The sequence below is a fragment of the Zootoca vivipara genome, chromosome 2 (genome assembly GCF_965207765.1).
Source record: "Zootoca vivipara chromosome 2, rZooViv2.hap1.1, whole genome shotgun sequence".
NCBI lineage: Eukaryota > Metazoa > Chordata > Lepidosauria > Squamata > Lacertidae > Zootoca > Zootoca vivipara.
Window position 1 is genome coordinate 89244674 of NC_142584.1, and position 14271 is coordinate 89258944.

Here is a 14271-nt window from a genome sequence, read left to right on the forward strand (position 1 = left end):
GTAATGAACTGGAAGAACTAATGTTTGCTGCCCTTTCGTGATATCCCATATCAGCTGCCTGAAGTGGCTCTCTCATTCTGCCCAATGGTAGGGCTGGCCCCAATTTGCCCTGTGCCACCACAGCAGGCCTCTTGTTCCAATGAACTAGATGGTGCTAAGTCAACTTCCACCCAAGAATTCCAACCTTAATTTGGATTAATGATCATGTTGCCTGCTTCTGTACAACTGGGATAGGGAACCTGTGGCCCATAGCTGCCAAGTTATCCCTTTTTTTAAGGGATTTTCCCTTATGCTGAATAGGCTTCCTCGCGAGAAAAGGGAAAACTTGGCAGCTATGCTGTGGCCCTCCAGGACTCCAGCTCCCATCAGCCCCTGCCAGTGTATCCAATGGCCAAGGATGATGGAAGTTGTAGTCCAACAGCACCGGAGGGGGGGCAGGTTCCCCACCCCTATTGCATAACATTCACACCTGGATACAGTTGATGGCACAGACAGTATTTTATTATGACGACCAAAGGATTCCTCAACCACAAAGAGAAGCACTGCTCATGTTCCACAGGAAAAGAATTTTATTTAGTATTTTTTTAAAACAACTACGTAACATTTACTCTGATAAAAATATTTACAATATCCCCACGTTCCGGAAGGTTCCAAAAATATAAACACTCTACCTCTCCCTAGAGGATGAATGGATCATTCTCCTCAATAAAAAGAAAAACAGGAATACATTCATATTTCCCACTTTCTTTGTACTCAAGTAGTTTTACAAATAATAGACTTCTGAAACATTTTTTTTACATATCCATATAATATATATTTATATGTACACATTTATATTTATAACAGATTTTACAAATAAAGGCAACAACCGTGTACAAAAAAAACACCTTTTTTTGAAAACAGACAATAAAATAAATGGTCAAATACGATCTGCAATTCAGCATAGTGCATTCTAGCAGTTGGTGCAATAGTGTAAGGAGAATTCGTAGGACCGCAGAGCTCTATGAATGTCTCAGAACTACTCAGATGACACCACCATATGACATGGGTTATTATTACTGTTTTAAGTAGCCGAAATCAAATGGGAGTATTCACCAGTGCAGAATCTGCTCCATCTAGATGATGGTTTCTCACACTATTTGGTTTGGTGCGGCAGCACACAACTATGAGCACAGGAAAGTGTCCCGGGGGGGGGGGGAGGGAACGTCTTCCACTGCGGCACTCCAGCAGTGAATATGGCAATCCAGTTGTGCAAACTTCACAGCCCATGCCAGACACAATCAGTTCCAGGGGAGCAGGGCAGAGGCTGTAGAACTAGGGTTATGACACACCAAAACAGCACATCTGGTAGTCTCCATCAAGAGCACTCATGGCCAACAATGACACTGCCACCCGGGCAAGAGACCTGCTTTTCTTTCGCAGAGAGCATTGCTCATCCACTTCCTGCAGTTCTTATAAACTACCATCAAGGTCCAGCCTTAGGAGGATGCAACATAAGAGAGTAGCTTCAGGCAGCAGATGCTGGAGGGGAATCCCTCCAACTATCATTGTCTGTTTCTTCGATTTAAAATGTGCTCTAATACAAACTACTGGGGGCGGGGGGAGATTTATTCGGTTGGGTGTGTTATTTTCACTTTGGGGTCCTTTCCACCTGTACCTGCCCAGCCTAGACCAGGATCATAAGCCTGCCTCTTGCTTTAGTGCAAAAGTGCCATATATTCCACACCCGGTGAATTAGGTATTGCTCGGGGGGTGGGGGGGGACAGGACGAAGAAACAAAAAACCTTATGGGTTTCAGGGAAGTGCTTAGCATTGCCAGTTCTGCTACCGCAGACTGCAAGGGCTATCTGAGTAAGGCCTTCATCTCAGAAACTGTAACATTCCATATTATGTTTACATTGGTACCTGGAAGAAAGTTACAAACCCTGCTATGGGCATGCAACTCCCTTACATAACAGCCAGATCTTGTCGCCTTCAAGGACGGGGGACAAATTGAGAATGGACTTCAGAGAATATCACGCTGGTGACATCCTTGCAACAGAATAGGATCCATAGTAAAACAGCTAGTGGCAGGCAGCTCCCTTGTAAAAGTACCAGTCTGATCTGATCGGATCTGATTTTATTGTTTGCTTGCCAGAGCTGAACCGTGCCACAGCATGGATTGTTTATCTGTCCACTTCTTGGGGACAAGTCCCAGACATTCCTATCTAGCAGTTATGAGAAGCAATGCCTAGTGTGAGAAACAAAGAGGCATAGAATGCTCCTCAAGGATGCCCTCTCTTTTGTCACCATCCTTATCCAACAGCTCATGCTGAACAAAATTTCCAGGCAGAATCTAAAAGGAAAATGATGTCTGCAATTCAGGAGAAATGTGATGAGAATCCAGTCTCAAAATCTCCCTGAATTGCTTACTATGCTCTGCTAGCCAGTGACTACTAAAAGCAGGGCTGATCCCAATGCTTAAATTGCTATATATGTATGTGTGTTTGTGAGTGTTAAGTTAAAAGGTTTTGAATATTGGCAGCAGCAGGAAGAGGGGAAGCCTCTCTGTTTGAATCCAGCTCTTTTACTAAGCAAAGTTCTCATGAGAAGTACCACTTTTTTGTATTATTCACAAGAGTCTAAATCCACCTCTCTCTCTTTTTTAGTTTTCATTCACAGCTTTGAAATATAATCCTAGCCAACCAATTCAGGTCTTTCTTTGCAGATGGCAGAAAGGAAAACAAACAAACAAAAGCCCATCAACACATTTAAGGGGCGAGGAGAAGCAGCAAGAACCGGCTCCTTTGCATTACTAATTTGGGTTCATCTCTGAGGTTTTTCCTAAATTCTCTGGGCAGTCAAAGCAAGGGATGATTCAGCTTCTCTACATATAACATGATCAACGATCTCTCCCCTCCCCTCAGTGCTTCTCAGTTCAGCCACTTTAGGGTGTGTGTGAGAGAGAGACACAGGGAACCCTGAAATAATCACAAACTCATCCAGCAAAGGGGGAGAAAAATCTCAAGGAAAAGTCACTCCAAGTTTAGTCTTTGGTTTCCAAATTCAAAGGAGACATCTGCTTCAAAGCTTGAAGCAGAGCAGTAGAGTCCATGGGGGAGTGGGATGGTGCTGGAGAAGGGAGTTGCTGAGGCATTAGTAAAGGAGAAGAAATCTTATCTGGGTTCATTAACCCTGAAAGTGCTGCAGTGGAGGCTGGGAGGCCTGGATACAAGAGAGGCATAGAGGCCGGGTACCAGCACTTCTCCAGCATAGGCAGGTAGGCTGTCGCTGAGGGTGGAATCAAATAGAAAGGCAGGCACAGAGGAGGCTGGTGAGGGTGAGGGCCCAAGAAACTGCTTGGAGAGCCGAGCACATCGCTGCTAAAATGATCTTCGTCCTCCAACATTTCCATCCTGGTTCTTTTGGCTGGCGGGTCCTCAGTCTCTTGTTTGATAGAGCTGATTCTCTCCTGGACGGCATACTTGAGTTCAGCGTCCTTTTTAAAATATTGCTGGTCGGATTTGGAGTCGCTTTTCTCCAGCTCCCCCCCATATCCACTGTCTGTGTCTGTGTCGCTGCCACTCTGCTCTCCGCTAGAGTGGGCGAAAGTCCTCTGGATCACAGGCACACAGTTTTTCCCATGAGCCTCGGCAGCTTTGGTCAGAGCGCCAGACTTCTCCTTCAGTTCCGCAAGTTTAGGGGCAGCATCGCCAGGCTTCCTGCTGGTTCCACCCTGAAGAACCTCGGAGGCCATTCTGTGCAGGTGGCCGATGAGCTGGGAGGATTTCAGCTCCTTGCTGTTCTCGTGTTTGGCCACATACTGCAGCACTTCTTTGGCACACATTTGGAAACCGGACCGAAACACCTCCTGGCTGGAGTCAAGGCTCCTTGGGGGCAGCTCATCTGAGGAAACACCAGCAGAAGGGGAAAAGGTTTTTTTAAAAATGAATATATCAGAAAAGTTAAACCAAAAGTTATTATCATAACCATACAGCACAAGTTTATGCATGTTTACTCAAAAGCAAGATGTACTTCTGTTCAGTGCAGCTAACTCCAGCATGGCCAGCATGGAAAGGGTAGTAACCAGAGACTTTGTAAAGCCACCTATTTTGGGAACAGTACTGGAGAAAGACACCTTATTTCAGCTGAGTAGCTGTTTGAACCTGCAAGGGTGAAATTCAGGCTTCTCTCAAGTCGATAGGAAGACTTCCACTGCATTGGAATGTCTCTGTTGGTCTAACAGGAGCCTTTGAAGCACAGCAAACAAACATAACAGGAAGCAAACTAGTTCTTATCATGCAAGACTCCAGTGTGTTGGGTGAACCGTGGAATGAAAATAAACCGCTTGAGGTTTCGGTCAGCTTCAGTGTATGTTACAGCCCATGAAGTGCCCAAGCCACTACAGACTTCAGCGAGGGCAGGTCAACTTAACTGCAGACAAGTTGATATAGTAACACCCACGACACTCACCCCTTGTAGCGTTCTGCACTAACTACAGCTGCAATGTCAAGAGCAGTTTGCTGCATAGACCTGCCCCCATCACATGGTGACATGTTTGGGCCTTGTTTGGCCGTTCCTGGTGGCAGCTCGCAACAGCACAGAGCCAAGATTAGGAGCCTGTGGTGTTTGGGGCCATATCACCTAAACCAGCATGGCCAGGAATGACAGAAGCTGAAACCCTCCAACATCTGGAAGGCCGCAGGCAACACATCCCTGGCATAAAAACTGTCCACATATCAGTGGTAATTTGCATGGTAAGCAACTCTGAATGCAACAACTTTGTGACTTTGCAGAGGGAGGTGTGGCTTTTACATTGTAAGCCAGGCATAGGCAAACTCGGCCCTCCAGGTGTTTGGGGACTACAATTCCCATCATCCCTGACCACTGGTCCTGTTAGCTAGGGAATGATAGGAGTTGTAGTCCCAAAACATCTGGAGGGCCGAGTTTGCCTATGCCTGTTTTAAGCTGTATAGAAATGGGGCAGAAAGTGTAAAGGAGGAGAAGACAGGGCTTATCGGAGAAGAAGCAAAGACTTGGGTAGGGGGAAGTTAAAGGGCAGCAGAAGGCACAGAATGACATTATGCAGGAGAAGAATGAAGTGGGGGAGGGATCACTCAGAGGTGTAGAAGCTATTCCAGGCTTCTAGGTTGCTGGAACACCATGTTGGGAAAAACTGACCCTGTCAGAAATCCAACTCCTGACATGAAGGTGATAACAGCAGTTGGCAACTGAACTTTTTTTAAAAAAAAACCTGATCGAATTTAAAATAAAGAGCTAGTTTTATATGAAAAGGGCAAAGGATAGGGACAAGTTTTATATACTTTCGATAACACAAGGAAGAATTAGAGCTCTCTTCCCCCGGAACAGTTCTACTGAAATCCACAGGACTGCTCTGATGCATGCATGATTAGCTGAAGAGGATTTGGAAGACATTAGCAAGAGTATAAAAAGTGCGAGGAATAGAGTCATCGCAATCTCCAGGAGCTTTCCTGGTCAGGGTAACAACAGCATGGTCAGAGTACTCACCAGCATGTAGACCTTTTTGGAGGGCAATGATCTGCTGCTGCTGTTGCTCAATGAGACTGGTTAGTGCTTTCACGTGCTTCAAGGTAAGTTCAAGAACCACCGCCTTTTCCAAGTGTCCTAATGTCTGGGAAGGGAGAAAAATGGCTCATTTGAGGATGGCTGGAAAGGGAAGGAGCCTAAACACAAGACTGATAACCGATTGGGCAGTTTAGGGGGTAGGGAGCTTGTAAGGATGTGAATGGGTCTAAGCTTGACGTGACACTCATTTTTATTCTGACTGACAGCTATTTAAATCCATATATTATATAAGTTAAAAAGTATAATATTTAGAAAGGGCTATGGCCATTTTTTGTGTCCCCCCCCAAAAAAAAGTGTGTCTGCATAATAAACACAAGTTTTATGTATCTGCCCTGCTGGCACCTCAGTCGTAAAATGAGGAATTCCAACATAAGGTTTTTCTTTTGCTGTGACTAAATAGGGCAAAGCAAATAGTTGAAGCAAGGCAACACTGGTATCCCAAACAACCCTGAATAATAATTTAGACAATCTGCCTGCCATTTTTTAAAAAATAAATAAATAAATAGCAATGCCGTTCTTAATACCACAGAATGGGTTGCTTGGAGCTGTGGTCTAAACCAGCCTTCCCCAAACTGGTGCCCTCCACATGTGGCTGGATTCCAACTCTCACAAGCCCCAGCCAGCATGACCAATGGTCAGGGGTGATGGGAGTTGGAGCGCAATAGCTTCTAGATGGGCACCAGGTTGGGGTAGGTTAGCCTAAAATGAATTCACCTATCTGAAACCATGGGGTCTAAAGCAAAAACATAACGATATGGAAAGGGGTCACTAGCAAATCCACATTAAAATCTACCCAGTAAGCTCCAGGGAAAAAAATATTTTATCTAATCCCTGTTTAATTTAATGTGTCATCTGGTCCAGTCCATGCATGCATGTTCTTGAGAAACTGATCTCATTGGAAACAAAACCAGGAGACTCCAAGTGACAATCCAAACCCTGAAATGCAACCCTCTCCAGTTGAATCTGCAGCACTCCAGAAAACCTCTAGGTGGCACTTTCACCTGCACAAAGATCCATTAAACCCAACATGCTCCCCAAAAGGAAGATGATTTTGGGCAGTGGCCAGATTTTCACTTACTGTAAGTTTGAGATGTTCTGGTAAGAGATCTTTCAGCTGGGCAATGCATTCATTAATCCTATCACGTCTTTTCTTCTCTATCAGTCTGTGGGGCAGCTTATAGGTCTCCTGGAAGTCAAAAGGGGAGAAAAACAACTGCATCACTCCAAATGAAAAGTGATTCTTAAGCGCTATGGAGACAACCTTTTCTCAAGGGCTCTAAAACATAAAGCTGCACAGCCATAAAGGGGGGGGGGGGAGGAAGAAACATCTCCTTAAGGCAGAAGCAAAATCCTCCAAGTACCACAGAGTTTATATCAGAAAATTTATGCATTTTGATCATGCCCAGAAAAGTATTTTATACAGCTACAACTAATGGATTATTTTAGGTTATGACAAGGAAGTAAATCTTATCTACTAAAATTGTTTTTCCTTAAAAAGAAAATCTTAACAGTGTCGTCCCACCTTTAAAAAATATATTTCCTCAAAAAGAAAACACAAAAAACCAACCACGTTTGTGCACACTGGGGTGGTGTTGTTTTTTGTAAAAGAAACACACCAAGCTTCTTCATATATATTTCACAGGACAACTTCCTTATATTCGAACCCAAACTGTGCATTAAACCATCTCAAAAGTGGGCAAAAACCGAAGATGCCAACAAGCAAAAAAGGAAAAGGAAAGAAAAATGCTTGTATTTACCTTGCTGTCCTCACCCCTTTTTATCCCTCTTCTGGGCTTGTAAACTTGATAAATATGAGCGAAATCCAACCTGCAGAGGACAAAATAACGTCATATCACTCATAACCAAGGGGACAACCATCTCCCCCTCCCACACGGAGCCCCAGAACCTACTGAAGCCCGTAGGTGCCATGTGGGGCGGAATTCGGAGGCTACTAATGCGGACCCAGACCGACCGGGTGGGCTCGGAAAGCGAATCGCAGCGCAAGCCCCGGCACGCCTGCTGGCCAGCAAACCGCGTTGGCTTCCGTGGGACTTAAAATCCCGGGTCAGCGCGTTTGAGATCGCAGCCTTGAAATATTTATCAACAAATCTGCCCGTGATATCCTTCCGTAGCGGCACTTACCCTGACATTTCGCTGCCCTCCAGAGCTGCCAGCTTGCCCAGGCAAGGTGGTGGTGGAGGGGGAGGCTGAGCGCTGGGGATCCTTTCCATTTAAACCGGCTTGCTTTTTCTTTTCTTTTCCAACAACCCAAGTTCTCTGCTGGAAGTAAGGTGGAGGCTGGCAAGCTAGTTAGCTGGCTGGCAGGCACACTGCTCCGTGTCAACGCGAATCCAGTGACTGAGCCGGGATGTTCCCCCGCGGACGCGCCACCTCCAGCAAACGGTGCGCGCCTGGCACCCAAAAAAGAAGCGGCACCGGAAGAGCGCAGCAGATCAGCTAGCGGCGTCGGCTGCTGCTCTTAGTTGCTCATGTCCTCCTTCTACTTGGCAGCGCTGGGCGTCTGCACCGGGTCGCGCGGGAGCTGGCGAGCTGAGGAGTAATTGGAAGGCTGCAGGCTGGGTTAAATGTGAGCGAGTGGGTGGACTGGAGCTACGTGTTCTACCCTGTGACTCCGGGCACGTCTGGCTGCTACCGGAGGGAGGGACAGACCTGCCTTCCCCTCCATCACATGAGCCTCACGTGTTGGACAACGCTTCAGCCTCTCCCGAGGCCCCCGCCCTCGCCGCTCCCAGCCACACAAGCAGGCGAAGCCGCCGCCGCCGCCAAAACGTGATAGGGTGATCCCTCTCTCTCTCTCTTTCTCTCCCTACCCCGGCCTGGCTCCTCTCCTGCTGTCGGCTTGGGTGCGCGCGTGCGCGCGCGCAAAAAGGAGAAGGAGGCGGGTGAGGGAAGCCAGGCTATCCTCGCACATGACGGGGCGAGGAGGCGGCGGAGAGGTGCAAGGGATCAGATGCTCCCTAGTGGGGTGGCTAAGCGCCGATCCACAAGGCACTTCGCACATGCTCAAAGACTTCCTTGATCGGGACCTTCCCCATAGCCCCCAGTACGAACCTGCGTCCTGGAGAGTCCTGGCGCGGGTTGGGAAGCTCAGCCCTGCTCTTTTTTGCCTTTGCTCCATTTAGCGCTGCAAGGTGAAACTTACACAAAATAAGGAACAGCTGAACTGTGAAGTGCAGTGGATAGAAAGAGAGAGAATGTATGCATCTTAGTTCTAAGGAAGGTCCAAGACTCGGATCTGCTTGGCAGCTATGCTTTCCCTATTGACCCCAAGTGTGCGTGTGTGTGTGTGTTTGTGGTGCCACTGGTGGGCAGGCTGGGCTCTGCCCATGTTTGACTATAGATCTCAAGACTGAGTCTTGGCATTAGGAACATTTTCCAGGGTTGTGCCCTGACTCAAATCTTAATAATGAGGTTTTCTCTTGAGCTGGTGTGATCTTCAGGAACACAAAGTCTCTGATCCGCCCAGGTTACAGGTACTTAAAGATACACTAAATATTTTCCATAACAGAGCACACTTTAGTTTCAGCAGTGTGTGTGTTTGATTTTCATCAGGTTAAATAGCATAAAAGGGAAGGGCTAAATCATTGTAACCAAGCAGCACAGGCCAGGCCTGAATTTGTGCACCCTATCACTGCTTTTTACAGTGAATAAATTGTTGTTGTTTAGTCGTTTAGTCGTGTCCGACTCTTCATGACCCCATGGACCATAGCACGCCAGGCACTCCTGTCTTGCACTGCCTCCCGCAGTTTGGTCAAACTCATGTTCGTAGCTTCGAGAACACTGTCCAACCATCTTGTCCTCTGTCGTCCCCTTCTCCTAGTGCCCTCAATCTGTCCCAACATCAGGGTCTTTTGCAAGGATTCTTCTCTTCTCATGAGGTGGCCAAAGTATTGGAGCCTCAGCTTCACGATCTGTCCTTCCAGGGAGCACTCAGGGCTGATTTCCTTAAGAATGGATAGGTTTGATCTTCTAGCAGTCCATGGGACTCTCAAGAGTCTCCTCCAGCACCATAATTCAAAAGCATCAATTCTTCGGCGATCAGCCTTCTTTATGGTCCAGCTCTCACTTCCATACATCACTACTGGGAAAACCATGGCTTTAACTATACGGACCTTTGTCGGCAAGGTGAATAAATAAGAAAGCCTATTATGGATCTCCTTCATCCCATCTAATTTGGTACCACCGTAAGTGGCCAAATGGCTACCTGCTTGCACCTCCCATTGAATGACTAATTCTGTTTAATAGCATTTATAACAGTGAGCAACAGCAAAGTCCCCTCTCATTTGAGATACCATTTTTTGACATGTGCCTCCACCACTTCGCCCAGTATAGATGCAGAGTTGATACAGGACTAGCTTGCACTTTTTCTTGAAGAAAGGCAGCAGTAACAATGTGTTGAGAGGTCCTACAGTGTGCTTTAGGTGCAAAATTTAAGACAAACATCCATTTGTTCCTGGTGAATTTTTTAAGCCTTTCATAAATGTAAAGATAGTGCTGCTGTTGGATAGGCCCTTGTCCCTGAGGAGTCCCACCTTTATAGAAACATAAGTGTTGAATTCAGTTTAGGAAAATTCAGCTACATTATTGATACATTAATCCCAAAGGAGCTTATATTAAGATGGTGGTCCAGATGGCTTCAGAGAGTGAAGTCCCCCCCCTCCTGCTTGTCTAGTGTCTTATCGTCTGAGAGCAAGCATAGTTCAGTACAGAATTGACCTGAGAATCCCCCAAACCACACAAACTACAAGCTTACTGTTATAGATGCCATTAAATGAAATGAATGTTTCAAGGGGCAGTACAGCTGGGACCCTGATTGGTCACTTAGGGCCACTGTCAGGTCAGATGAAAGAAATCCATAACCCTGTACATCTTTGCTGTTGAAAAAGTCCCCCTTAACTTCGTGGAACTTACTTCTGAGTCAACATGCATAGAAGTTGAGCTGCATTGCTTCATCTCACAATTTCCCCTTTAAAGAGGAAAATAAAGCTTGTAATGATTTACCTCTTTGGCTTGCCGTGAGAATGAAGAAGTTTGAGGGCCAAAGTCCTTGTTAGGTTAAGTGTGTGGCTCTTGTTTCTTAGAATGTGGTGGGCACAAACGAGTTAACTGCCCTCTCCTTACTGCAGACCATGTCTGAGTCACCCTACTTCTGAGTCCCCACAGGCAAGCTGAAACTGGTAGGAGCTGTGGGTGGGGCTGGCCGGCCCTGCCATTAGCCAAAAGTGAGTCAGTTGCCCCAGGCAGCAGATGCCGTGGGATAGCAGTGGCACGGCTTGCCCCCCCCCCCAATTTTGTTTTGATGTTGTATTTTTATGTTGTGAACCGCCCCGACATCTGGAGATGAAGGGCAGTGTACAAATTTAATAAATAATAAAAACCTGTCTCAGTGGGCTGCTTGCACTAATTAGTGTGTGTGTGTGTGTGTGTGAGAGAGAGAGAGAGAGAGAGAGAGAGAGAGAGAGAGAGAGAGAGAGAAGTAGCCGTTTATTACCAGTTTTATGATGCAGGTTCAGAGATGCAGGATGCACACATACATTTAAAATGCATGGCTCCCTTCCCCAAGAATCCTGGGAACTGTGGTTTGTTAAGGGTTCCGGGAACTGCAGCGTTCCCTCTGTGTATCAGGGTAAACTACAGGTCCCAGGATTCTTCAGGGGAAGTCAGGCGCTTTAAAAGTCTCGTGTGCAGGCAGCCGCATTGAAGGCAGATCAAGCTGGCTGCACCTGACTTTAATGCACATTTAACTTATTCATACCAGAGGGAGTAACCCTGGGTGGAGGCAAGGACACCTGTAAACTGCACCAGGAGGAATCTCTCTCCTTTGGCATGCCTTGTCTCAAACCTTCCCACAAGCAGCAAGCCAAACAAGGAGGCAGGAGGACCCTGGGTAAACTGCAGCAGAAACCTTTGCCCATAGCTGCCAAGTTTTCGCTTTTCTCACGAGGAAGCCTATTCAGCATAAGGGAAAATCCCTGTAAAAAAGGGATAACTTGGCAGCTATGCCTTTGCCATTCACTGAATGAGGCTGGCTCCCTGAGATTATGGCAGCTCTCCAGCAGGAGCAGAGGCAGGCCATGCTACATCTGTTCTTAGTTCGTTTGGCTCCTGTAATAAGAATAAAAAATATTGCACTTAGTTTCAATCTTGTAGTTGAGAGTTTCATAACGTGTAACACAGGGATGGAGAAACCTTCCATCCTGAGGGCCAAATTCCTTTCTGAGTGACCTGCTGAGGGCCACATGACAATGGCCAGCAGCAAAAGCGGACAGAGCAATGCATGTAAATGTAGGTCACTTTCCACAGAGACTCACACATTTCTCTCTATCTTCTGCTCAGACAAGCAAGAGGCAGAGCTCATTTCAGCAAGGCAAGAACACTTGTAGTGACACGGGTGCAGCCTGGGGAGAGTGCTGAGGGCAGACAGAGAGGCCTGCCCTCAGCCCTGTAGTAGAGGATTATGGGAAAGACCTTCAGCTGAGACCCTGGAGAACCACTGCCAATCTTGAGTATACACTACCAGGTTAAATGACAAGCCGTCTGATCTGACAGAAGGCAAATTCCCATGTGAAACTTTGCCAGATCAGGCCACATCGGTCTTTCCCTCTGTCCCTTTGCAACTCTTTGCCTCTAGCCTGTATTGAAAAGCCACTTTGCCAGATGCACGAGGGAAGTCCAGTGCTACACATACCCTGCAGACTAACCCCTCCTTCACCCCATTGACTTCAATGGAAACAAAGGTCCGTGGCAGGATGCTGCAACCTCTGGGCTCCCAGAGGTTGCAGCATCCTGCCAAGGAACCTTTGTTTCCGTTGAAGTCAATGGGGTGAAGGACGGGTTAGCGATGAGAGTGAAGGAGATGCTACTGGTGTGACTAAACCACAGCATGGGGAAGGAATGTGTTCTGGCCGTGCAATGGGGCTGCCAAGTCAGTGGTCGATTGAGTTCATGCGACATTCGGGGCACGGAAAGAAAAGCCAGGGAAATGTGTAGGGTGTGTTTGTGTGTGTCTGCCTGTCCTTCACCTCAAAAGCAACCCCAGGGCAGGGTACAATAAAATAGGATTAAAACCACAATAGCAACAAGAAAAGTAGAAACATCTAAGACCTAAGAATGAAGCAATTTCTTGCGCATATAGTCAATTGACAGCGCAGCTTCCAGATTTCTTGTTTTCAGCTCAGCTTGTGTTGCTTGAGTCTTGGGTCCACCTCTGAAGCACTCAACAGAGAGGATCAAAAATAGCTGTAGTTAGAGGAGTTTGCCTTAGCATGCTGGTAAAGGTTAAACATGTTGGTGAAAGGTAAACACGGTTACGTTTTGCACTTGCAGCAAAATTTGCCTTCATTAAGTAACCTGCATAGGAGCTGAGGACAGACAAGGAGCTGTGCTTTGATCTAGCAGTTGATTATTTACATGTCTCATTTTCGCATGCAGAGGAGCTTGCGATGCAATTTGTTTTGATACTGTGGCAAGCTCGGATTGATGGGATTGCCTGTCACATTGCTTAAGAAACAAATGCTTAACACAGTAACTATTTTGCAGCACCTCATTAGGAGAAACGAAATCAAGACCAAGCAGACTACTGTACAAAGCTGTCTGGAGGCAGACCAGCTTAAAGATCAGGAGAATGGTGTTCAAAGTGGGAGACCCAGCAAGCCTGAATTATATTGGGGGGGGGGGTCTATTAAGAAACAGCAGCAGCAGCATATTTCAGGTAGAAGCAGAGTTTCTTCTGCCAGTTTTCTCTGAGGATCTAATAGCTCTTAGAAAAGGAAGTTAAGTATAGCCACACCTTGCAAATGGGTATAATTTCAACGAGGAAATCATTTTGCCTTTCAGAGGCTGGAATGTTTTTCAAAAGTGTGTTTAACAAGGTAACATCTGGTCAGTAGATGGAAGGTGAATTTGCTAGATAAGATAATAGAAATTCAGCACAGATGATTTGCCAAAGGTTTTCGTGACTCCTTAACGGAATCAACCTGCTGCAGCCAAAGGTCAGCAAATGCCATGCTAGAAATGGGACGAGAGATATTAAGAGAGGATGGCGAGAGAGGATTAATCTCAAAATGTGAAAAATACAACTGAAGTATTACCCCGGGGTCACTAACGGGTGCAATGACACTGCTGCCTGAGAAGCATCGGAGGCAGCTTTGCCCTGGCTCTCTGGCCCCTTCATCATGAGGCGGCAAGAGGTTACCTTTCCAACCCCTGGAAAGTACATAGAGCTGGAAGGGAGAATGAGGAGAATTATTTTCTTTCCCACTTTCTGTTTCAGTTCTGTGTGTTTGTCCAGGCTCAGCGTTGTGTACCCCTGCATGTAGGCATGTGCACTAGGGTGATGACTTTTTTACAACCTCATTTCCCTGTATCATAATTTGATGAGCTTTCATTAAAGATTAGGTATAATCTTACTTTCAAAGAGATTTGATTTAAAAAAAAACCTCACGCACAAAATGATTTTAAAAAATTTATTTATCAGTTTTTTGACCATTTTTGAAGTCACTGTAAGCAGATATAAAATTGAACCCAAGCTTTAGAGTCACATATATACAACAACATTATAGAGGGTCATCAAACACACAAGGAAGCTTTTTTTAGCTGCAGTAACAGTATAGACGCCGCTAGAGGACGATGTTTTGCTACCTCTCCTGTAGGTTCTTTTCCCAG

The 14271-nt window shown here is 46.2% G+C and overlaps 1 protein-coding gene across 1 annotated transcript; it reads right to left on the reverse strand.

Annotated features, from left to right (window-relative positions):
- Nucleotides 1-551: 551 nt before the first annotated feature.
- BHLHE40 (basic helix-loop-helix family member e40) lies at nucleotides 552-8479 on the reverse strand. Its single transcript, XM_035106587.3, has 5 exons — nucleotides 7729-8479; nucleotides 7344-7413; nucleotides 6665-6772; nucleotides 5509-5632; nucleotides 552-3885 (listed from the first exon to the last, which is right to left on the reverse strand). The coding sequence occupies exons 1-5, from the start codon at nucleotides 7815-7817 to the stop codon at nucleotides 3026-3028; spliced, it is 1251 nt and encodes a 416-aa protein (XP_034962478.1). The 5' UTR covers nucleotides 7818-8479; the 3' UTR covers nucleotides 552-3025.
- Nucleotides 8480-14271: the final 5792 nt, after the last annotated feature.